The sequence below is a fragment of the Nanorana parkeri genome, unplaced genomic scaffold, assembly GCF_000935625.1.
Source record: "Nanorana parkeri isolate BGI_ZX_2015 unplaced genomic scaffold, ASM93562v1 scaffold2401, whole genome shotgun sequence".
Classification (NCBI taxonomy): Eukaryota; Metazoa; Chordata; class Amphibia; order Anura; family Dicroglossidae; genus Nanorana; species Nanorana parkeri.
Genome location: NW_017308669.1, coordinates 66,383 through 91,436, shown reverse-complemented (window position 1 = coordinate 91,436; position 25,054 = coordinate 66,383). Strand labels below are relative to the sequence as shown.

Here is a 25,054-nt window from a genome sequence, read left to right as displayed (position 1 = left end):
AGCCTAGAATAGACATAAAACCTGGAAGGAGTTCTAATCCTTCCCCAATTACACTTACTCTGTATCCCTAGAGACTTGATATCTTCTTAGTTAATATTTATGTATTGCCAAAACTTTTAGTTTAGTTTTGGATGTAGTGTGGAATGGCTAGAACCCCTATGAGGTTTTTATTGTTGACTGTGTCACCCTTAGAGAGGGTCAGCTTCTCTATTTGTCCTGGCAGACATTATCACTATGACACAAAGTGATGGGAAATCTAAAATGTTACAGCTATCAGCAGAACAAGAGGTAGAAGGGATATCTTTCGATGTGGACATCTGCCACAGTGAAACTGTTAAGATGTGTTTAAGAGTGGAATTCTATGCTTAGAGATGTCTCCTTTTTTTCTGTTGAGTCTCTGGCACAGAAAGTGTGAGAGACATTCCCTAATGGGACATAGTTAGCAAAAAAAAAATCAGAACTACCAGTTATTTACTCCCTCGGGGGTGAGTGCTACATTACTTTACGGTTAGACACAGATTTTGCAGAGCAGTCTGAAAATTCTGAAGAAAAAGTCCAGCACTACTTGCTCACTATCTGACTGCCTCAGCCTAACTGAAAATCCAGACAAAGTAGTGTGAGGATAAGGATGCGGGCAAGTCCTTCGTTGACTCGGTAAAGAGAATCTGTAATTAAAACAATTGCTGCCGGCATAAAGCACAGGCTTTACCTAAATACACTATGGCTAAATAGTGGCTGTTCTGGCAGGAAAGGCTTTGGGACCTCCATATAGTGCTGAAACTTGCCCACCTCTTCTTGTCTCCTCAATTATCACATTCTTATTGGTCAGTAAGGCTGCCAATCATTGTGGTAAGCCAATAGGAATAGGTGGCTTAGCAGCAAGCTTCTACATTACCTGGAAGCGTCGACTGCTGGTTTCGAGTGGCAAATATGTAATATTAATATACAATAGTTTACATGACTTATGAACAGAAAACATAGGTTTATAAAAATTGCTTTAAGTCCTCAACATATAGGAAATGTATACAATAACACAATATATTAAAGGAGCAGTAGTGGGAGAGTAAAATGTACTCTTCCCAATAGTTTGAGCCATGGTGTGACACTGCAGCTGTCACACGTCAGCTTTAAAGCTCGAGAACCACTGATCACTCAGCTCACAGTCTTCTCCATGCAGATAGTGGTGACTGTCGGTCACCGCTCCCCGCAGGGATTTCCCTCTCCCCCTCCCTGTTCCTCCAGTGCTCATTGGAGGGACAGACAGGAGAGGGGCAGGCACACCTGGCTCTGGCTCTAGAGAGGCAGAGCCAGCTGTCAAAAAGGCAGCAGGGTGGAGCCCGACAATATTGATGGGAACTTTCCTGGCTGCAGTGCCACTCTGACCAGGCATTAGCCTGCTATATGCTGACTTTAGGTCAAAGGAATAAATTATAAAATGTACTCCTTTAAACCCAAAGAGGGCTAAAGCCAAAAAAAAGTTCTGGCTTTAGTTCTCTTTTAACCTCAATACTCTTTAACATGAACCTATGGCCAGGCTATGGATATTCATTTACATATTCATAAAGTTGAAGGAGCGGAGGAAAAAGTTGTAATACTCATTACTATTCATTACTCCAGCAGTCTTCCAGAGCGCTCCTCTTCTCACCAACACACATCTTCTCTCTGCAGACTGTGGATGGACCCTCACCATCCTCGGGTACAGTGCAGGGCTGCTGGTCCTGCATTGTATGTGATGACATCAGAAAGGGATCACCAGCCAGAGTGCCAAAGACAAGAGGCTTTGGGGGACTGGTCACACTGCCTGGTGGAAGCCTGCCAGACTGAGGAATATTGTAAGTTGCAGCTTATTCGTGTCCCCACACGCATTTACCCCATGCACTGCATGGGTATTTTCTTAAAAACTTCCAGAATTTAGCTTTAACAAGCAGTAAATTAACTTTTAAACTGGCTCTGGCTGCAGGCACTGTGGTGCAATTCATTCTGAAAATTCATAACAGAGGCATTGTAGTTGGATTCTAGTTATTTTCTCAAAAGATTTAGCAGTGCGACAGAAGCATTCAAATGTTAACAAAGAGTATGTTGGGAGAGGAAGCGAGGTGAGCTACATCTATTGAGGAAACTGACTAGAACCGTGCCTCTGTTAACTTTAAAAATTACTTGCTCCATATGCCTGCAACTACAGATGCCAATGAGGGCTTGTCATAACACTTATTCTGCCATCACTGCTTCTTAAGAAAATGTAAATAATTGAATGTCCAAAGCCTGGCCACAGGTTCACTTTAAAAAATAAAGTAGTATGGTGGTACATTGTATCAGAGGAAAGCACCTGTTTACATGTCACTTTATATGTATGATCAAAGTTTATTCGGTGTAGAAAACCAGATCCATAGGTTTAATCACAAAATAAACACATCATCATTTAACAAACATTAACTATTCAAACCAGAGCTGTACACCATGCCGGGTGTCACCCGGTGCAGCCACCAGGTTTCACTAGGTGGCATGTCATTGCACATGCATGTGCAGGGCCGCCGTCAGGGGGGTACCGCCGGTACTCATGTAAGGGGCCCGGGCAGCCTGAGGGGCCCAGGAACCTTACATGAGTATCGACCGACGACCATACAGGTGCCTGGCGGGAGGTGGAGGCTGCCAGGCCCCCGCAGCACCGGAGGAAGCCGGGGCCCGCACACTTCATATCCTCACCTGAGGTACTCTGTGCGGGTATCCGGTGTCCCCAGGGGGCCTCCACTGCACATTAGGTTTTTAAAGATGGCCACCGCGAGTAGCCTGGCCTTTAAACCTGGCAAGTGCCCACATTACATTTAATATTTTGCCAAACCGGCAATATATTAAATGAAAATCATTCCCTGGTGGTCCAGTGGGGAATCAGTATGATCTGCATCTCTTGCTGATGCAGATCATACTGATCGCTCCCTCGTGGTGCTGCCGCCGCTGACTATCACACCACTTGCAGTGTGCTCCGATCGGAACGCACTGCATCGCATTGCGGCTGGCTCACTTTTTTGCCAGGCAGGAAGGGGCGTGGCGGGCCATTGAAGACCTCCGGCCGCAATGTGATCGCCCACACGGGATCGCAGGGCACCTTGTGCCCGCGGTCTGGTGTGGTCAAAATGCTGCACTATTTTGATCGCACCGCACCCTAACGCACTGCAGGCACAATGTGCCTTGTGATCCCGTGCGGGCGATCGCATTGCAGCCGGAGGGCGTGGCTACGGAACCATTCACCTCAATGGCCCCCTCCAGCCCAGCAAAAAAGTGAGCCGGCCGCAATACAGGCAGTGTGTTCTGGCCAGAATAAGCACACTGCTTATGGTGTGAACTAACCCTAAGCCCTGCGTCCAGTAGACATGTGCGATTCGTTTCCGAAAAATTAGTTTTCCGGAAGAAATTCGTTAGCGGTAGTCTGTATGCATTTTCGTTTGTGGACGAATTTTCATTGCAGCAAAGTGACAATTAAAAAAAAAAAAACAATTTTAAAGTCACTTTGCTGCAATGATACGAACATGAAACGGAAATGAACATTCGTACAACCTACCGCTAACGAATTTCGTCTGAATCCCGAAAAACAAAATAATGCAAAATCCAAATCAAAACAAGATGAAGCGAAACAATTTTTTTGCCGGTGCACATGTCTAGTGTCCAGCGGGTTCACGAAGCCCTGAGTCCAGCGGGTCACGAAGCCCTGAGTCCAGCGGGTCGCGAAGCCCTGAGTCCAGCGGGTCACGAAGCCCTGAGTCCAGCGGGTCGCGAAGCCCTGAGTCCAGCGGGTCACGAAGCCCTGAGTCCAGCGGGTCGCGAAGCCCTGAGTCCAGCGGGTCACGAAGCCCTGAGTCCAGCGGGTCGCGAAGCCCTGAGTCCAGCGGGTCACGAAGCCCTGAGTCCAGCGGGTCGCGAAGCCCTGAGTCCAGCGGGTCACGAAGCCCTGAGTCCAGCGGGTCGCGAAGCCCTGAGTCCAGCGGGTCACGAAGCCCTGAGTCCAGCGGGTCGCGAAGCCCTGAGTCCAGCGGGTCACGAAGCCCTGAGTCCAGCGGGTCGCGAAGCCCTGAGTCCAGCGGGTCACGAAGCCCTGAGTCCAGCGGGTCGCGAAGCCCTGAGTCCAGCGGGTCACGAAGCCCTGAGTCCAGCGGGTCGCGAAGCCCTGAGTCCAGCGGGTCACGAAGCCCTGAGTCCAGCGGGTCGCGAAGCCCTGAGTCCAGCGGGTCACGAAGCCCTGCATCCAGCGGATATGACTGTGGGACGACGACATTAGAGTGTAAGCTCCTCTGTGCAGAGACTGATGTGACTGTGGGGGGGGGCATTAGAGTGTAAGCTCCTCTGTACAGAGACTGATGGGACCGGGGCCGCAAAACAACTAATCGACTGAGTCTATTAAAATCAATGATGGAAAATGTTGTCAACGTTTTCCATTATTGATAAGTTGGCTTTCGATTAGTTGCGCCTGTTTGCGGGTCCACACGCACCGCACGCTTCACGCCGCACCTCCTCACAGCTCTGAGCTCTCTCCCACCGCTGCCCGCCAAGATGATCACGTCGTTGCAGGGAGACTGCAGCGTGGGGGAGCGGCAGCTGCCGACAGTCCCAAGATCTCGGAAGAAAGTAAAGTTGCTTGAAGAGTGTGCTGTATAAATGTATTGCTGGGATTTGTTGTATTGCTCTATAGCTGATGGTATATTGTGCTGTATATGTACCATCAGCTATAGGGGACCACAAATCCCAGCATTACACTACACACTGTATGTATATTGTATTGCTGGGATTTGTTGTATTCCTCTATAGCTGGTGGTATTCTCCATTGCGCTGTATAATGTATGATTGCTGGGATTTGTAGTGCTCTATAGCCGGTGCCATTCTGCATTGATTGCTGTATAATTTTACATTTCACTATATTGCACACCACAGTATTGTTTTGTTTTTTTGTTTTTGTTTGCTTCCACCACTCCAAGCTTGAGTGACGTGACTGGCTCAGTGTTCTCTGTACAGCACTGCGGTATTTGTCACAGCAATATACATGAATAATCATAGTGTGTGATTGTGGGGGGACATTAGAGTGTAAGCTCCACTGTACAGAGACTGATTTAACTGGCTCAGTGTTCTCTGTACAGAATTGCAATATTTATGTCAGAGCTATATATATGTATAATAATAACAGTGTGACTGGCTCAGCGTAGCAGCGGTGCGCGCGCGGGGGGTTGGTTGATGGATGGATGGGGGGTTGGCACACCAGGCCATGTAAGGGGCCCCGAAATGTCTGAAGGCTGCCCTGTGCGTGTGACTTAATGACGACCGCTCGCACATAATGATGTCACATGCACTTAACATCCCCTCCTCTCTCTACCGGCGTCCACCACCAAGATGGCCACCGGCAGAGAGAGAAGGGGATGTTCATTTGGGGGGATCCGCACCCCCTTGTTACGCCACTGCTAGGGTTTGTAAACGGACTGAAATAAAATGCCGTGGCCGGTAGTTGGTAAAAAGGAGGCAGAAATAATTGCTAATTATAATGAAATGCTCTAGAATAACCAAATATATTGGGTAAAACTGTATTTTGAGGGCACTCTTTATTCGGGTCATAGCAGATGGGAGGGTACAGGTGTAGGTGTAGAAACAAAAGCTGTTTTCTGTCATGTTATTGAAGAACCAATGCACAAGAAAGAATTAAAACTGAACTCTGTGATATGCAAATATTGTCTAAATATAGGAGCTTTGTGCATTCAATTAATTCTTGAATCTTGGTGTGCTTTATGTATTTCTTCCAGAACTGTGCAGTAGTCCAGTGAGAAACTTTACCTCTGTATAGGAGTTTTCTGTAATAAAGACCTGTCACAGCTGATCTCTCTCTTTGTGCAGGGTGACTGGCCTTTTATCTGACCGCTTCTGTAGTTTTCTGCAGGCAGCCTGTAATGGATAGGCCTGATGGGCTCCTCTCACAGCTCAGCTCCCTGCACAGGTTAAGTGCAGCACAGTGATGATGTCACCACTACTTTTATATGATCATAACTGGGTATTTGAATACTAAGTATTTGGTGCACAAAAGGTGGGACATACAGTATATAATTTCTAGCTATTAAGGAATACATTTAAATAAAAAATTTTGTGGCTATAATTCAGCTTTAAAGAAGCATTTACTCTCACCCCTCCTCTTTGCTGTATCACAGATTTTCTTGCATGCAAGATCATTTTCACTGCAAACACTTGCCTACTCGACAAATCTGTGAATTTGTAGCACCTCCCAAAAGCACCCTGTAAAGACATAAAATAAGATCAAGGGCGTCACTAATGACACGTGCCAATTCATACATAATTTTAAAGTGAGAAACTAGAAAGGCATCCAATTTCAACCTGAAGCTTCATTCCAGAGTGCTACTAAAGCTATAATTAACATTTTACAGCAATCTCTCATCATATGACAATCACAATGGCTTGACATTCTGTCCCCAAGAATTTCATATCATCGGTATCACTAAACATAATTTAGAGAGCAAAAAATGTATCTTGCTCTCCCGCTCTCCTGCTCTCTCTCTCTCGCTCTCTCTCACTCTGGCTCTCTCTCTCTCTCTCTCTCTTGCTCTCTCTATCTCGCTTGCTCTCTCTCTCTTTTGCTCTCTCTCTCTCGCTTTGGCTCTCTCGCTGTTTAAACCCCTGATATTTCACTCTCTCTCTCGCTCTCTCTCTGTTTAAACCCCTGATATTTCACTCTCTCTCGCTCTCTCTCTCTCACTCGCCCTCACTTGCCCTCGCTCTCTCTCATGTTTTTGCATGTTTACATTTATTTACATTAGTCGTAATACAAACTTATAGAGCTGCAACATTTATAAACAAAACTCCCTTCACTTACCCTCCCCAGTAGCTTGCCTCTCTTGTACAGTCTTCCAGTTGCTGCATCTTCAGTGAGATAGTGTGCTCCAAGTGTGCGTACGCCATTAATATCCATATCCTAACCATTTCCAGCCCAGAACCCCTTTAGCAGTCTCATAAAGCACTGGCAGAACACAATCATCCAGCCACCACAACAGTTGCACTTTCCCATTAGAAGCATTCCGCTGGGATAGATAACTCAAGGGATGGGAGGAGGGAGGAAAGGCGTGGAGGAGGCTGTGAACACACATTAGGAAGTGAAATAGTGTATTGTTTTAAGGTGTGACAAAAGCAGGGCATAACTCATATATTATAATACTTTGTTTTAAATTTCTTTATGCACTGTGACATATTAGTAAACTATTTATTGTTCCCAGGGTTATGGCTAAGAAGTAGAAAATTTAAACAACATACTTAACCACTTCAGTAGCAGCATGTTAAACTTCCTTCCTACCCATGCCATTTTTCAGTTTTCAGTGCTGTGATACCTTGACTGACAACTACTCTGTCATGCAACACTGTTCCAAAATGAATTTTATATTAAATTACAGATACAAGACAGAACTTTCATTTGATGGTATTTACAGGTGAAACTCGAATAATTAGAATATCGTGCAAAGTTCATTTATTTCACTAATGCAACTTAAAAGGTGAAACTAATATATGAGATAGACTCATTACATGCAAAGCAAGATAGTTCAAGCCGTGATTTGTCATAATTGTGATGATTATGGCTTACAGCTCATGAAAACCCGAAGAACCCCAAATCCACAACCTCAAAAAAGTAGATTATTACATGCAATCAATAAAACAAGGATTGTACATAGAACAATATCGGACCTCTGAAAAGTACAAGCATGCATATGTACTCAGTACTTGGTTTGGGCCCCTTTTGCAGCTTAACTTACTGCAATTACTTTTGCACGATATTCTAATTATTCGAGTTTCACCTGTAATAACCACTGTTTTTTTTGTAAATTCTTTATTTATGCAAAATTATTTATACAAAATAATTTGGTAAAAACCTTAACACAAACACTGTACACCCACAGCCCCCAAAAGGACACCATCAAAGAAATTACAGTAATAGAGACAGCAGGTAATGTACAGAAAATTAAACAATAGAATACATAGAACCCAGACAATAACAATAATGTGTACGTAAATCAACCTACCAGGTTTGTCTGCATATGATAGACCATTGAGGTTTTTTTACTATATAAAATAGGCTGACCAAATGTCCTGTTTTCTAGGGATGCACCGAAATATTGGCTAAAATTGCAGTGCATCTGTGATTTCTCTCCTCCCCGCTGGGCGCTGCTCTATGTTCCCTCTGACACAGCGCAGCGTCCAGCAGGTAGGAGAGAAACGTTCAGGCAGCTGAGCGGGGTGGGGAGGAGTGTGCTGTCATTGGCGTGTCACAGGAGGCTGAGCTCTCCTCCTGCCCCGCTCAGCCTTCTGTGACAGGAGAGCTGTGTGGGGTGGAGACAGCTGTCACAGGATGCCGAGCCGGTGGTGTCGGGGAGGAGTCAGCGGTCAAAATAGACCGAGCTCCTCTCCCACATCACTGGCTCACCCTCCTGTGACAGTGAATACAGGATGGAGAGTGATCCAGTGATCGCTGAATGTTTGTAAATAACTGGACATAGTATGGGATACTATGTACCAGTTATGAATGAATAGGAAGTGATCTACATCACTTCCTATTCATTCCTAATTGTGTACATAGTAACTTGCACTATATCCACAATGCATAACTTAAAAAGAACACTCAGTATAGAGGATTCTTGTTAATTTATTACAGAGGATGCAGAAAAAAAAGATTGAGGTCTCTGTGTCTTCAATCTCTTTTCTATTTCAAAAGGGAAATATCAGGGGTCTGTTTAAACCCCTGATATTTCACTGAAGCTCCCAGCAGTAAAGTTAAAAAATAAAATTTAATACAAATAAATAAATAAATATATAAAAATAAAGTATAATTTTTTTTAAAAAGGTTAGAAAAAAATATTTACCATTTCAGCCTGACATTTTTATTTTCAAAACGTTATTTTGGTGCACCTTTACCATTTTCCTTCTTCGGAGTGCGTTTTGAGTCTGTGCGCCTCCTTAATCAGACTGGCTGGCTGCGTTGATTTAAATGTTAAAACGACTGCAACTGTGGCCGGCCTTACCTTCTACATCCATGCGGCCAGCTGGTCTCATTAAGGAGGCGCACAGAGCGCACTACTAAGAAGTCTCCGCCGGCGCTCATTCTTGCTCTGCGGTAGCACTGACTGGGAGGAAGTTATGTATAGGCATACAACAAGAATAATTGTTGATTGTTGAGATGTGCATTTGGATTCGAACGAACTGCCAAATCAATTAATTTTTGTTTTTCAATGTGCAGTTTTGGATTCGGAGGCTCATTGCCTCTGAATCCGAAACAGCATAACAACTACTTTTGTCCAAAACTTTATGCTGTACACATCTACTATATTGTCATAAAACGTTTTTATCATCTTACTATTTCATGAATACTGTATATTAAAACCATCACGTTTTTGCCATCCCAATGTCCCGTTTTCGGATCAAGGAAATATAGTCAGCCTATATATAAAGAAAAAAAAAGTTTAAAAAAACCCTGTTTCCCTTGTTTAATGTATGTTATAAAACAAATCAAATAAGTAATATTTTTTCACAAATTTAGTCCAAAATGTATTCTGCTACACTTCTTTGGTAAAAACTCTGAGTGTAAATTATTTAGTCTTTAAAAAACCTTTCCATACAGTTGTAATTTTAATAAGATATTTCTCACACACAGCATGGGCAGAATTAGAATTACACTGCAGAACACATTCTGCAACTCCTCCCAAATATAACAATGGCATGTGTGATACTGTTTGGCAATCTAGTGACAAAGAGGGGTCCAAATCCAAGGAGCACCTTCAGGCTTTCAAGGGGCATCAATTATGCATCTGATTTCCTGACTACCATTCACATTTCTGGAGTGGCAGAACAGGTGAAACACCCACAAAATGTCTGTAATTGGTAGTAATCAGGCACTGGTACTGTTTGACACTGGTACTGGCTGTATAGGCAATGGTTCTAGCTGGCTCTGGTACTGGATTAAACTGGCTGGTACTGGTACTGAATAGCACTGGTTCTGGATGACACAGGTACTGGATGACTCTGGCACTGGTACTGGCTGCCACTGGTTTTTGCTGTATAGGCACTGTACAGGATTAAGCTCGTACTGAATTACATTGGTACTGGATGGCACTGTACTAATGTTGGCCGGCAGGGGGAGTGAGCCGCTCAATCACGGTAATCTAGCGGCATGAGAGAGCGGCGGGCAGGGAGGAGAGCGGAGCCGCTGGGAAGGAGAGCGGCTGTGTGCATGGCCGAGAGCAGGATCGGTACATATCAGTGATATGTACCAATCCTCAGGGCAGCACAAACACTGGAGTTATCATCTGATTACTCCAATGTTTGTAAATAACTGGGGACACATAGTACTATGTGTCTCCAGTTATGAATGAACAGGAAGTAATTTATATCACTTCCTGTTCATTCATGACTTTCTCAATGGGGAGAAACACTCACTACAGAGGCTTCTCCCCATTCAGAAACTGGTTGATAGTACAGAGGCTTCCCATTCATTCAGAAACTAGTGATAGTAAAATATTTACTGAGTGCTTTCCATTTATTTAGAACAGAGGCTACAGAAAAAGAGATTTTAGGACTCTGTGTCCTCAATTTCTTTTTATATTTTAAATGGGAAATGTCAGGGTCTGTTTAGGCTACATATATTTCACTGTAGCACCCCCAACAGTAAATAATTTTTTTAAATTTAAAAATGTGTTTAAAAAAATAAACTAATTTAAAAAAAAAACCTCCCCCACACACACATAACATACACATGCACCATATTGTAGTGTACGCCATGCACATGCGCTGCAGTGTGTTGTTAGAATGCATCGCAGTGCATGATTTTTTTTCTTTTTAACCTCTTGCCGTCCGCCCGTTGTAAAAAAACGGACGGACGGCATTGGCGGGTTGCCGTCTCCAGACGGTTTTTTTTTTCTGCTCGCGTGCGCCCCCTAGGGGGCACGCATGATCTCTGCTTCATCAGCTTCTTTTGGGGTCCACAGGTGACATTAGGGGTCCTAGAGACCCCTAATGTCTCCATAAAGAGGACCTGTCAGTGTGCCTTTGCTATTATATAGGGGGATTGTTATCCCCCTATATAATAGCAATAACAATAAGTGCAAAAATGCAAAGTGCTACACATGTTACATATCGCCGCATGCGGATGTCAACTGGTTAAAAAAACATTTAACTGTGGCAGCGCATGGCAAATCTTTGTGACACATTGCCGTCTGTTGTGATACCTTGTGTTGCAATTAAATATACGCCTGTATCATTTTATCACAACACAAACACCAACACAGCGCAAAAACGATTTTTAACATAAGCCGCTTATTTACAGTTTTTCGTTCCTTCATTTTGTTACCTTTTCGCAAAAAAGCGCAATTAAAAATGTGCAAATATTTGTTAATTATTAACTCAATACAGTTTTATGTTATAGATATGTTTAGAATTTTTTTTTTAATGTGCGCTGATACTAATTTTAGTGTGCTTTATCAATTGAATTGTGTATTTTTATCAGTTTAATATTAATTTGATGAACATTTGCGCAATTATCGCAGGGCCTACAAATTTAGTAGCACCATCTTTTTATTCTACCATGCCTGTGCTTTCAGAAAATATATGCTTTGGTTTTTTTTTTTTACAAACGCTAGCAATGCAGCAGTTGAAAAAGAAATCAATGGGAAAAATTGCAAAAATTATGTGGCCAGCTAAGGTGTTCCGGAGGGCTTGGTAGTGAAAGGGTTAAATCTGAACTTCAGACACGTGTAATCAGATGCACATTTGATTCATAACTTAATTTTAAAAAGATTAAATGCTCCTGTAATCCTCTCTATTGCAGCATCCAGACTAGAATAAGGAGGGGCGGCATTGTCATTCTGCCAGTTCTCTATGGCTTGGGATAAGGTTGTCAGCTACAACAGTTAACATCCTTACAGAGTGGAGGAGACAAAGGATGACCTCCTCAGTCTGCTGCTGCTGCTGCTTCTTCCTTGCCCATTCACAGGATGGTGCAGATCCTAGAACAAGCCACATTGCTTAAAGTGTATGTGCAGCAAAATCTTTTTTCCTTAGTTTGGACAGAGTGGGGGAAAGGTTAGAACTAGGGATGCAGCCAGAGGCGGTCAGTATGTATGTTAAAACTTTCAGGGCTAGTTCACACCAGCTCCAGTGCGTTCCGGCCCGATTTGGTGCTGGAACACACTGGATCACATCCCAGCTGGCTCACTGCGTTCTGGGGTGGGAGGCTGCGATCGCCTGCACCGGAACGCATGGCAAATCAATGCCTGCAGTTCCGATGCGCTCAGAAAAAATAGTGCATGCAAATGGAGTTGGCTGACTGCCCCCCACACCTCCACTACAGCGTCTTCACCATCCCTCTGTCTGAACTGTGGTCCGCAAGTGTCAAAAACACTGCAGGCAGCATGAGGCAGCTGCTGGTGGCGGGCCCGCATCTTTCTCTCTGGGCTCCACCCAACTGGCCAAACACTAGGGCTTGGTCGCAAATGTGACTGCTGCGACCCTGGTAATTTTGCCTGTGCGTAGTATCGGGGCATTTTCATGAGTACTTGGGAAAATTCCCAGTATTGGCACTGGTGCGTCCCTACTTAATATAATGTATTGCTGGGACTTGTAGTCCTGCATAGTTGGTGCTATTCTGCATTGCTGTATAATCATTATACAGCAATGCAGAATACCACCAGCTGTGCAGGACTACAAGTCCCAGCAATACATTATAATGTAAATAATAATAATGACAGCTTCTTACCCCCCCCTCCCCGCCTCTGCGTGCCCCCACACTTGCCTTACCTGACTCCTGCAGCAGGCGCAGCTGCTTCATCCTTGGCGGCCAGGGGGCAGGACTGAGTGGAAAGGGTCTGTCCTCTCCCAACAGAAGAATGTGCTGCCTGGTGGTGCCTGCTGTGTCGGAGCCCGCCAGGCAGCCAAGTGACAGGTGCAGCCTCCTCTCCTTCCCCGCACAGCCGCCCGTACATTCAGACCGCGGCAGGGAGGGAGCTTCGTGCCCTCTGCTTCCTCTCTGGGCCCCCCTCAACAGGCGGAATGCAATTGCGACCGCTGCAACCTTGGTAGTTCCGTCAGTGGATGCACCAATATATCGTCCACCGAAATATATCGGCCGAAAATGCCACTTTTGGCTAAATGCCGAAAGTGCCATTTTCCTGCCGATACAGCGGCGCATCCCTGCTTTCTTTCCTCCCCACTGGGCGCTGCTCTGTGTCCCAGCGGGCAGGAGAGAAAGTGTGACAGCCGGCCGAGCGCTGTGAGTGGTCGGCGTCTCTCCTCCCACACCACTCAGCCTCCTATCACAGTCCGGCAGAGCGCTGTGTGGGTGGAGACAGCCGCGCTGTCACAGGAGGCTGAGCTCTCCTCCCTGCACTGCTCGCTCAGCCTCCCGTGACTGCGTGTCAGAAAGGAAAGTGGGTACAAACCAGGGCCAGACTGGGACAAAAAAATAGGCCCGGGCATTTTGGACTGAGCAGCCCAATCACATGACCCCTGACAGGCCCCAATCTATCACAATCTGGGGCGGGGCCAAACATAGCACAACCGAGGGGCGGGCCCCTAAGGCAGCCGCCTAATTACAGGGAACTCTGTGTCCCCCTTAGTCTGGTCCATATGTCCCCTCATTCTGACCTTGTGTCCCCCCTTAGTCAGGTCCATGTGTCCCCTCATTCTGGCCCCTGTGTTACCCTAGCGTGTTGTCCTCGTTTTGAACCCTGAATTTCTCCGGTGTCTCACCTGTGTATCTCTCCTCAGTGCCTGGAAGTGCTTCCCCGTCCCCTCCCCCTTTTAGCTCACTTACTGCTAGAGTCCGGTGTTCTGTGATTTCTCTCCAGCACAGCGCGGTGTCCCGCACAGTCCTCCTGACTCGGTCCGGAATCTGGTCTGATCAGGGGTGGATCCAGAGTTTAGTCTCGGGAGGGGCACTTCCAGAAAATAAGGTGTTGCTTACAGAACTGCAAAGAGGCTGTGCAGGGTCTCAGGGTGGCTGTTCTGGGTGTCAGGAGCGCTGTTCTGTGTCCCACATAGTCTGCCCAACATGCACACTCCCAGCTATGTGCATTCACTGACAGTGTCTCTCCTCCTCTCCCTGCAGGTGACATGGACTGCGCATGCACAGCCGTTCGGATCTGTGTACTGCAGCCGGGAGCAAGCTGCGCAGACACAGGTAAGCATTACCCTGTTTGGTAACTTTTTTTTTATGTTGTGGCATATATCTACTGCTTACTACCAGTAGATATATGCAAAAAAAAATGTAAGACTTTAATTCTCCTTTAAGTGTTCAAGGTACACTTAACTAAAAGAGAACACTTGCATAAATGATGTACACAGTCCATTTCCCCCCATATTCATCCACTACACATGCCCTAACATAGACCTGAGATTAATTCATCTCTTTTTTCCAAATGTGGCAGCCTGCTCCCTGTCAGCATTTCTGTGAGTCAGCTGGGCAGTGGCTCTGTGTCCACATTACTCTCTGCCATTAAGTGTAATAAAAAGAGGTCATTATTTGTGAGCGTGCAAGTAGATGGCCTTTCCATTACACTCTATGGCGGAGAGAACCATGCAAGCACAGTACTACTTGGCAGCCGGCTCACAGAACAGATGATAATGCTTAACCTAGAGCAGGCTGTGGTGTCTGGCAGAGGATGACATGCTGATTAAGGCTGGGTTCACACCTGGGCGTTTCCTATGTGCACGTTTAACGCAAATTTTTTCCGGACACTTTTTGAGCAATACGCGTTTTCGCACACTTGAAAACGAGCGACGTACGCACATTTTTTGATCGACTACAGAGGTGTCCAATGAAAATGAATTCCGGTCTTTACGGAGGCGTCCAATGAAAAACACTTCCAGAGACGCAGCATTTCCTTTTCCTGTTTCTTTGTTATACAAAGGACTGTGTGTTGTGTGCAGTTTCTTTGTTACAGAGGAGAGTGTGCTGTGTGCAGTGATTATGAAGCTTGTGAAACGAAGACGAACTGCAGCAGTCGTTGTAGCAGTGCGGCTTATACGTTTGAGGAGAAGGAGACTGAGCAGGCAAAGGTTCTGGGTCCATCCAGTGATTGCCAACCGAGAACAACGAGGGCAGTTTTGGGCCATGTATAAAACCCTCCGTGGCCATGAGGAGAAATTATTTTCCTATACGCGCATGTCCATAAATAGGTTAGTACATATACAATGCTTATTGCTTATTGCTTATTGTTGTTGTGTCCCATATAATAGTAGCATCATAGATTAAAACAGACGGGATAGCTAGTTAGAAAATAAAGCTAGCATCAAATCAGCCTGTCTTTCATGTATGTATATTGCTAATTGCTAGTATTGACTAACATTGTAAGCAAGAAGCATAAAATGAGTTATATGTAATTGTAAATGTGTGCTCTGTGCGATGTGCAGTGGCTGTAGGTATGAAATTAGTTATTTATATGTAATTGTATATTATTGCTCTGTGCCCTGTGCTGTTGTGCCCTGTGCTGTTGTGCCCTGTGGTGTTGTGCCCTGTGGTGTTGTGCGTTGTGCCCTGTGTGTTGTGCCCTGTGTGCTGTGCTGTTCTGCCCTGTGCATTGTGCTGTTGTACCCTGGGTGTGTTTGTGATATGCAGGGTGACGTATGGCATGTGCGACCCTCCTACTTATGTATACCACAACCATTAATATAAAAAAATCCTTAAAATAATTTAAAACCTTTTCAAACTGTAACCAAACAAACACACAAACTAATTGTTAAATAGTCATAAAATGTTATACTTAAAAATATTAGAATTTAAAAAATTAGCATGCATGAAAAGTGCACTAAAAACAAGGCCATAACCGCAGCCAAAGGGGAAAGGCATTTTTCCTGCTCAACCGGGTTCAACACACCGTATTTGGAGGAGAAACTGAAAAGGGTGCCTATAGTCGAACATAGAACTACAGAAATTTTTTGGCCAAATGTAAAAATTTTGAAAATTTGAGAGCGCAAAGTTAGGCTCGTCCACCTGCATGTCCTACCTCATTCCACGTGCGGAAAAGCCATCTGGTATTTGGGTGGTGGAGGTGGAGCTATGTGCCAGGCTGGTGGAGGGAAAAACATATGGGGAATGTGGGTGTGGGTGCCATGTTTCTGGGTGGTGTTGATGGTGCATGGGTGTGTGTGGTTAAGCTTGGGAAGTATGTGTGTGCATGGGTGTGACATGTTGAGGTGGATGTCGAATTGGTGGGGCTGGTATGGGGGCAGTCACATGTTGTGAAGAGCCATCAGGAAAAATTTCGGAGTCAAGGTGATTGCGTCCCGTATTTCCCTCTGTCTGATTAAAGGCACCATATTCAGTTTTCCCTCCAAGCTGAGCATGAAATATGCAGAGTCTGAAAGCCTGGGGACAGGATGCGCCATAGACTCAAGGACTTCTATGAGCCTGTCCTCCTCTCGTTCAGGCCTCTGCCTACGGGGCCTGAGAACTGTACGCCGGCGTACAGGTCCCCTGGCTGGTGGGGCAGACGGGGTTGGTGTTGCTGCTGGTGGTGGTGGATGTGTACGTTTGGTGGGGGTGGGCTCTGTGGTCCTGGTGAGAAGCAGGGCTCAGTCGTTTGTGTGGTCGAGTGCTCCTCCTCGTCCTCTTCCTGCCTCACAGTAGGCTCCCAGCTACTGTTGGTGCTGTCATGAGGAAACAATACATTAGTATGTGCAATAGATTATTCTCTGCATGTTATATAAAACAATATTCATGACCGTCATAAACATGACGTGACTTACCTACGCATTTCCACGCAAGGAATTAGAAATGCTAGCTGCTCAGCTTGGATATATCTGCAGGGGGCACTGGCAGCCGATCCACTCCTATACTCCCTCTCCTTGCGCCTGTGGTGCGTAAAGGCGTCCTTCACACTCTTCCATTTTCCTTTGATGATATTGACTGTGGAAACAAAATGTAAACATGAATTAAATTCTTGCTTTTATCTGTCATTTCCTAGGTATTTAGCTACTGGACAGTCCTTGGCCAGTCTGCACTACGCATTTATGATTGGGAAATCGACTGCAAGCAAGATCATCCAGGAAACATGCTGTGCGATATGGGATGTCCTGCATGATGTGGTCATGTCCAAACCCACCAAGGAGGAGTGGATGCAAATTGCAGAAATTTTTGCCACGACATGCAATTTTCCGAACTGTGTGGGAGCCATAGACGGAAAACATATCCGTGTCATAAAACCGATTGGGAGTGGTAGTAGATTTGTTAATTACAAATTATTTTTTTCTGTGGTCCTTTTTGCGGTAGCTGATGCCAACTACTGCTTCCGCTACATAGATGTGGGATCCTATGGCAGCAGCTCTGATTCGGCGGTATTCGCCCATTCAGACTTTGGACTGAGGCAGCGTCACGGTGATCTGGACCTCCCGGGGAACACCACGCTGCCTGGTACCACTCATCCTGCAATGCCTTTTGTGTTTGTAGGAGACGAGGCATTTGCTCTGGGTGAGCATCTTATGAGGCCCTACTCAAGCCGTGGACTGAGCCTGGAGAAGAGGGTGTTCAACTATAGGCTTACCCGAGCACACAGGGTGGTGGAGTGTGCCTTTGTCAAACTGTCAAATAAATGGCACTTTCTGCACTCACCAATAAATCTGAAAATAGAAAACGCCATCTCTGCGGTGAAGGCAGCCTGTGCCCTTCACAATTTTGTGCGTCACAGAGATGGATTTCTATTTGATGATTCATTGGTGCATTGCATGGAGAGTAGCCATTGGAGCAGCAGCCGTGGTACCACGCACCGAGGCACCATTCGGGACCAATTTGCTGCATATTTCATGTCACCTGAGGGGGAGGTGTCATGGCAGATGCAAGTAATTCAATCCTAATTCCCAAAAAAATAAAAAACCTTTATCCTTGTACTGTTCCTAATAAAGTGTATTTGAATATAACTAATATCTGAGCCTTGTTTATTCTAATATTGAAATGCACCGCATAGCATGCACACATGTCACATGAAAACACTGCACACGTCACATCAAAACACTGCACACGTTACATGAAAACACTGCACACATGTTACATGAAAAAACTGTACGCATGTTACATGAAAACACTGTACGCATGTTACATGAAAACAATGCACACATGTCACATGAAAATACACCACACGCATGTTACATGAAAACACAGCACACATGTCACATGAAAACACTGCTGACATGTACCTTTTGCTTCTTTAACTTGCTTAGTAAAACTCTCCCAATCAGGCCATGTATTTTTTCCAATCTCTTCCCATGCACGCTGCCTGATTCGCCGGTTCTTATAAGCCGAATGCTTCATATCATATATGCACGGCTTTGCCTGCGCCAGGCGTATGAACGCCTCTGTATCGATCAGGCCACATGCTGCTGATTCCTCCATTTTGCTGCTTGCTTCTTGGTCGACCGAAAATTGTGTCTGCAGCCTGGGGTGTGGTCTGTAGCCATGTGCGGAACGCGCGTTATAGGCGTGCTTTTGATTTCAGCCCATTCACGTCAAAGTTTATGGCCGCGAACGCGCTACAAAACGGCCCAATATGCCCCAAAGAAGCTCCTGTACTTTTTCTGGCGTAGGCCGCTTTGTAGCGCGTTCAGACGGCCTGAAATACGCCCAGGTGTGAACCATACCCGTAGGAAACAATGGGATTTCGTTGTTTGAGCATTTTGCAGAGCGTACGAACGCGCTACAAAACGCCAAGGTGTGAACCGGGCCTAAGTGTCTTTCAATCCAAGAAATGCATATAGAGAGAGCAGCCTACCTGCTCGGTACTATGAAATGGAAGTAAAGTTGTAACAAAACAAAAACAAAAGTATTTTTCAGGCAGAAGAGACTGTGTAAGTGTCTCCTGCCATGAAAGCTTATTTTCCACCATTTGGCAATTGTTTTTTGTATACTGACCCACGCATGTGTAGCTCAGCGCACAGACCCGGGCATGCGGAGATGAAGAAACTCCTGTACACAGTGGTGTATGCATGGCACATATGACACATGCCCAGGGCACCTCTTGAAGTGGGGGCACTGTTCAGTGGGTTAGTGAAAGTTCACTGACCCACAGAGACAGCAAACAGTTCAACTAACCGGCAACAGCTGGGGTTGTATAACGACAGCGGCAGTCACTGGCATATATGATATCGTGATACCAGTGTAATAGAGGAGTCTTACTAGGGTGGACTGTACACAGTGGTGTCGCTAAAGAGGGGCAATCGTCCCCCCTAGATTAGTCTTTGCCCCCCGCTAACAATGGCGGATCAGAGTGTGCACCCGCAGCTTGTTCGGTGCGGCCAGTTCCCCCTCCAACAAGAAAATTGTCTCTCCCTCCGCCGCTCTGACTGAGAGAACCACCGGCCGCACCGAACAAGCAGTGGCTGCACAGGTTCCAATCAGGTCCCACGACATCACTGAGATCCGCCCCATAGCCGACTCCAGGGGAAAATAGCCGCTGAATTGAAGTCCCTCACGCCCAGAGCTGGTGGGAGGCAAAAGTACAGCAGCCTGCAGGCACACTATGGGGCAGCGCTGGGGCCTCGGCCAGGAGGAACGAGCAGCAGCCAATTGATTTCAGACCCCACCACCTCTCCTTGCTGCATGTGTTCCCACCATCTCAAGGGAGCGTGGGGGAGATAGTTTTGGGATGTTTCAAGTGCATTTATTGTGCACTTTATTGCTATTATTATTACACTGTAATATATAATGAACTTATTATACAATCAACATATTGCAGAATCAGTGGGAGCCCTGAGCCCACCTGAGAACCAGCCCACCTGAGACCCTGCAGGTGGGCTGGTTAGATGATACTGCATAGATACTGCACAGATGGGCTGTGCAGTATCTATGGTCACTCTCAGGTGGACTGTGTGGCATCTCAGGTATGTGTGGGGTCTGAGGTGGGCTCTGCGGGGTCTCAGGTGGGTCCTGAGCCCAGTGCGACCCTAAGTCTAGAGTCCAGTCGTTCCTAAGTCCAGAGGCCAGTGCATGGGATGCTGGGATTTGTAGTACAGCCGGTGCCATCCTGCATTAGAGAGTAAGCTCCTCTGTACAGAGATTGATGTGGCTGGCTCAGTGTTCTCTGTACATCTCTGTAGTATATGTCAGAGCTATATTAATGTATAATAATAGTAGTGTGAGACTGGGGACGTCCGTATGTAAGCTCCTCTGTTGCAGAGACTGCCGGGGGGGTTTGGGGGGCCAGTCTGTTCCTTAGGTCAGCCACTGTTTTTGCTGTTGGTAATACGTGCAGTACAGCACTTAGTAGGTTCCCGGCCCATCTTCCCTATAACTTGGTACCTTTCTATACATGCAGGAAGGGGAGTTTTCGGGAGGCCGACCTTGGTCTGTTGCGGCTTTTACCAAAGAGCGATCAGGGAGTGGAGCAGAGTCGCTTGAGTGGTAAGGTAAGTGTTTTAGCAGCCTGATGATGGGGGGCTCGCACACAGCCTGCATAGAGCCCGCAGCCCACCTGGGAGCCCACACAGCCCACCTGGGAGCCTGTACAGGCTTTGATATGTAGTGGATAGACGAGGGGTTAGTACATATACACTGTTATGATTTTGGATGATTTACAGGAATAGGACAAGATTCTTACAAGGGATGGCCCTGCCACCTCAACAATATTCGATTGACTAAATTGATGGAGCTGAGACGAAATTTTTTAGCCCAACAGTGATTGCAGCCATTCAGCTGCAGTCACTATTTGGGTACTCTTAATGTGCCATAAACCTTATATTTGTGATCAAAATGTGCAGCATGTTTTGTTCTTATTATGGTCTATTTATGAACTTTTCATTGTTAATATTTGGTCCTTGTGATATTCACTGTGATATATACACATTGTTTTACTGTGATAATTTTTCACAGTAATAATTTTTATTAACTGTGTTTATCCTTATTTTGATATAATTTTTCATCCCGTCCAAGGGACATTTTGATCACAAATATAAGGTTTATTCCACATTAAGAGTAAATCAAAGAAATTTGTTTAAATATATAGATTAAAGCACATTAGGGGGTTTAGCGCCACAAAATCATTGTTTATACTATTAGGACTTTGTTGTCTGTATTGTGGCAGCTTCATTTCCCATATTATTAATTTATCATCTATAAGCCCAGATCAACAGATTGAATCTGTTCTAAATGAATCGAAAACACAGAGGCTTCCCATTCATTCAGAAAATATTTACTATCATCCAGTTTCTGAATGGGGAGAAGCATCTGTACAAAGCTACTCCCCATTGAGAAACTCATGAATGAACAGGAAGTGATGTAAATCACTTCCTGTTCATTAATAACTGGGGACACATAGTACTATGTCAAGCAAAACAAATGACAAACGCACTCAACAATTCGTCACCAGCTATACAGTAAATGTCCAAGGACCTGTAGCACACCTTACCGGACTTCCCATGTGGAAATATGGGTGCTCGCAATGACTACGGATGGCGCCGTATCAAATAAAATCGTTTGTATATAGATGTCACCAGCACTCCAAATACGACAAAATACGTCAACGTTTTTAGTGAATCTTCATTTTATTTTCGAAGTCACTCAAAGATTACACTAAAAAAAATAAAAAATAAAATGAAGATTCACTAAAAACTTTGACGTATTTTGTCGTATTTGGAGTGCTGGTGACATCTATATACAAACAGCTATACAGTAAGGTGCACACGAAATGGGCTTTAAACAGTAGAAAGTTATCATGGCACACTCACCAGCCATGATAACTTTCTACTGTTTTACTGTTTAAAGCCCATTTCGTGTGCACCTTACTGTATAACTTGTGACGAATTGTTGAGTGCGTTTGTCATTTGTTTTGCTTGACTGATTTGGTGCAGTGATGCATGGGGGTTCCCAGCTGCCATTGGGATGTGCGGGATCCCTTGTGCGTTCCTGTGCCTTTAAGGGAGGTCGGGCTTCCTCCTGACAAACCTGCACCCAATTCTAAATCTTCTGCCCCCATGTGCTCCAAGATGGAGACTCTCATAGTTTAGAGTTAGGACCGCACTATAAGAGGTGCCTTGGCGCAGCTGTGGGGCTTTCACATTTTCTGCAGAAAAAGTGTATCCAAACCTCTGTTGTTAACCTTAGTGGTGAGACAAGTTTTTTTAGATTTGCTGGCTTGTGAGTGTGCGATGATAACTTTCTACTGTTTTACATAGTACTATGTGTCGCCATTTATTTACAAACACTGGAGTGATCAGCTGATCGCTCCAGTGTTTGTCCTGCACAGAGGATCGGAACATATCACTGATATGTACCGATCCTCCGCCACTCGGCCACGCACACGGAGGCTCAGCTTCTCCTCTGGATCCCCACTGCTCTCCTGGGCAGAGGCAGTGGGGGATCCGAGGAGAAGTGAAAGAAGCACTTCAGTTGCTGGGCAGCGGAGGAGGGAGCCACTGTCACAGAAGTTAGTCCGAGCGGTGAGGAGAGAGAGAGGCGCCGACTGTCAGATCCTGGCCGAGCGTTTCTCTCTCTCTCTTCACCGCTCGGACTTACTTCTGTGACAGCGGCTCCCTTTGTACACTTCTCCTCGGATCCCCGCTGCATACAGATGGGGGAGAGCAGCGGAGATCTAGAGGAGAAGCCCCACGGCGGGAGGAGAGGACATCATGATCTACCAGTGATCGCTACGAGATCGACCTAATGGGCGAACCCCTGTTATAGAGAAGTCTGTTCGATTTTTTGGCCTGAGGGCTGAACAAAAAAAATCTATTAGTGTATGCCAAGCTTCAGGGCCGACCTTTGGGGCAACAGGGGCACCAGGGGCACCAGGCAGCCAAGACAGCTCGGCCTCGGGGCGGCAGGGAGTAGAGAGGCGGTGGAGGAGGGAGCTGTCATCCAGAAGAGAAGAGAGAGAGCCGCCGGCTGTTGGATCCTGGCCGAGCAGCTCTGTGCGTGGCCGACCGGTTCAGGATGTAGAGCCTCTGTACTGAGTGCTTTCCAATCATTCAGTGCTGAGGCTGCAGAAAAAGAGATTGAGGACTCTGTGTCCTCAATTTCTTTTTCTATTTCAAAAGGGAAATGTCAGGGGTCTGTTTAGACCCCAGATATTTAATCATAGCCCCCCAACAGTAAAAAATAATAATAATAATGGTAAAAAAATAAATGAAAAAAAACCATAACGACCCCCCGCACACCCACCCCCACCTACACATACACATATTATTAGACATGTGCAAAGACTAAAAATTATTTGTCGACTAAGTGAACAAAAACTTTTTCATTAGTTTCGTCAAACGAAACAAATTTTTATACTATTTCGGATTCGGAGGCAACGAGCCTCCAAATCCGAAACCGCAAATGTAAAGAAAAGAATGCTCTGCGGCCATATCGGCCACCTGTGCATTCTGCGCAAGCGCGCTGCCATCCTGGAAGCAGGGCACTTAATGTCACATGCCTCTTGGGCACTGCCATCTTGGTGTATATCTAGGTATACACAAAGATGGCGGCACCTATACCGGCGTGTGGCGTTATGTGACATTATGCGGCATGCATGCGCAGAATGCACAGGTGGCCGATATGGCCGCTGAGTGTTCGCTATCCAATATGGCCAACGCCGGTTCTCAAACAAATTATTATGTGCCTGAATAAGTTTTTAGTATATTCGTCCATATAATAATTTGTTAATTCGCCCAAATCGCCGAATCAAAGGGATTTCTTTGATTTGCAGGTTTGTCCAAATGCACAAGTATACATATTATACACGTGTAACAGTGTGCAACATGCACTTTGTTTTAGTAAACAGTATGCACTATTTAACATGTAGTCTAGGTTTTGTGTGTTGTTTTTTGTTTTTACTTTTCTAGATGCACTTACTTGAAAAAAGGGTCTGCGTGACATCCTGACACTTTATTTTTATACTGTTTTAGTTTGACATTTATTGTTTACCAGTTGTTTGCCTACTGTTGTCTTATTTAATAAGAATTCCTATATTGTGCTTACAAGTTCAACACCTTTGAATAAAAGTTTTATTTTTTATTATACTTTTTAAATCTGTTTCTTTGGGGCTTAACAAAATGAGAGGCTTTAAATGGTGCGGGTATTGGAGAAATGGGTGTGGCCACTGAGGGGCGTGGTCACTGAGGGCACTGTAAAGCTGGCTTGCACAGGGCGCCTAGAAGCCGAAGGCCAGCCCTGCCCAGCTTTAGTATCAGACCTTCTGTTGGCTTCATTCATTGTTATTTCAATGTAGCACTGCCACTTTATAAAACCTTAAATGTATATCTGTTTTCAGTAAAAATCTCAACTACAGTATGTTACAGACCTCTACACAACTGGCTCATTTGACGGCCCAGGATTGCAGGGAATGCACAAAAAATTAAGTTAAATTTGTTCAGGCTCAACACGACTGCACAATTTGCTAGTGCTCTTTGACATTTGGAAAGGGCTTAGCTCACACATTGTCCATATTTCAAACATTTGCATTATAGATTACAACTCACACTTCTTAATTGGAACTGCAAAAATACAGGTTGGTGTATAATGCTCTCATTGGCAGCCAACAGTCTTTTGTCCTTGTTGGCACCAGGATTCTGCTGTTCTTGGGTTGTGTGCTGTTATAAGGTATGCATGTCTGCCATCTGCTGACCAAAATAGGAAACTGCAAGTGAGCAGGCAAGTTCAGATTCTACCTAATGCAAACTGTTAGGGATTGATTTACTAAAGGCAAATAGGCTGTTCACTTTACAGGGGAATTTTCCCATAGCTTGGTGAATGTGGTGAAAATTCACTTTTTAAAAACTACGTGCAAGGAAAATAATAAAACAGTATTTTTGCTTGCATGTGTCACGTACCTGGTATGGTCTGAATGATGAGGGAGGCTCCTCTTGTAACTCTCGTCAGAGCACCCCTGGGGATGGCACAGGTAGCGCACGGACGGAGAGAGACACCAGTGCCTGTGGATGCTGATGACCTGCTGGTAATGATAGGGAAGCCAGATGCAGGAAGCAGGATTCAGGCTGCCAGATGCAGGAAGCTCGGTCCAGGAAGCCAGATGCAGGAAGCAGGGTCCAGGCAGCCGGATGCAGGAAGCCAGAT

General features: G+C 45.4%; 1 protein-coding gene across 1 annotated transcript in view; it reads right to left on the bottom strand.

Moving 5' to 3' along the window:
- Nucleotides 1-7,029, bottom strand: part of LOC108801606 (serine/threonine-protein kinase PLK2-like) — a 51,044-nt gene extending 44,015 nt beyond the window's left edge. Inside the window, exons 1-2 of the mRNA XM_018573497.1 lie at nucleotides 6,857-7,029; nucleotides 6,154-6,261 (exon numbers count right to left, since the gene is read on the bottom strand). Of these exons, the coding sequence (XP_018428999.1) occupies nucleotides 6,154-6,261; nucleotides 6,857-6,952 (204 nt within the window). The 5' untranslated portion in view covers nucleotides 6,953-7,029. The remainder of the gene's footprint in view (nucleotides 1-6,153; nucleotides 6,262-6,856) is intronic.
- Nucleotides 7,030-25,054: the final 18,025 nt, after the last annotated feature.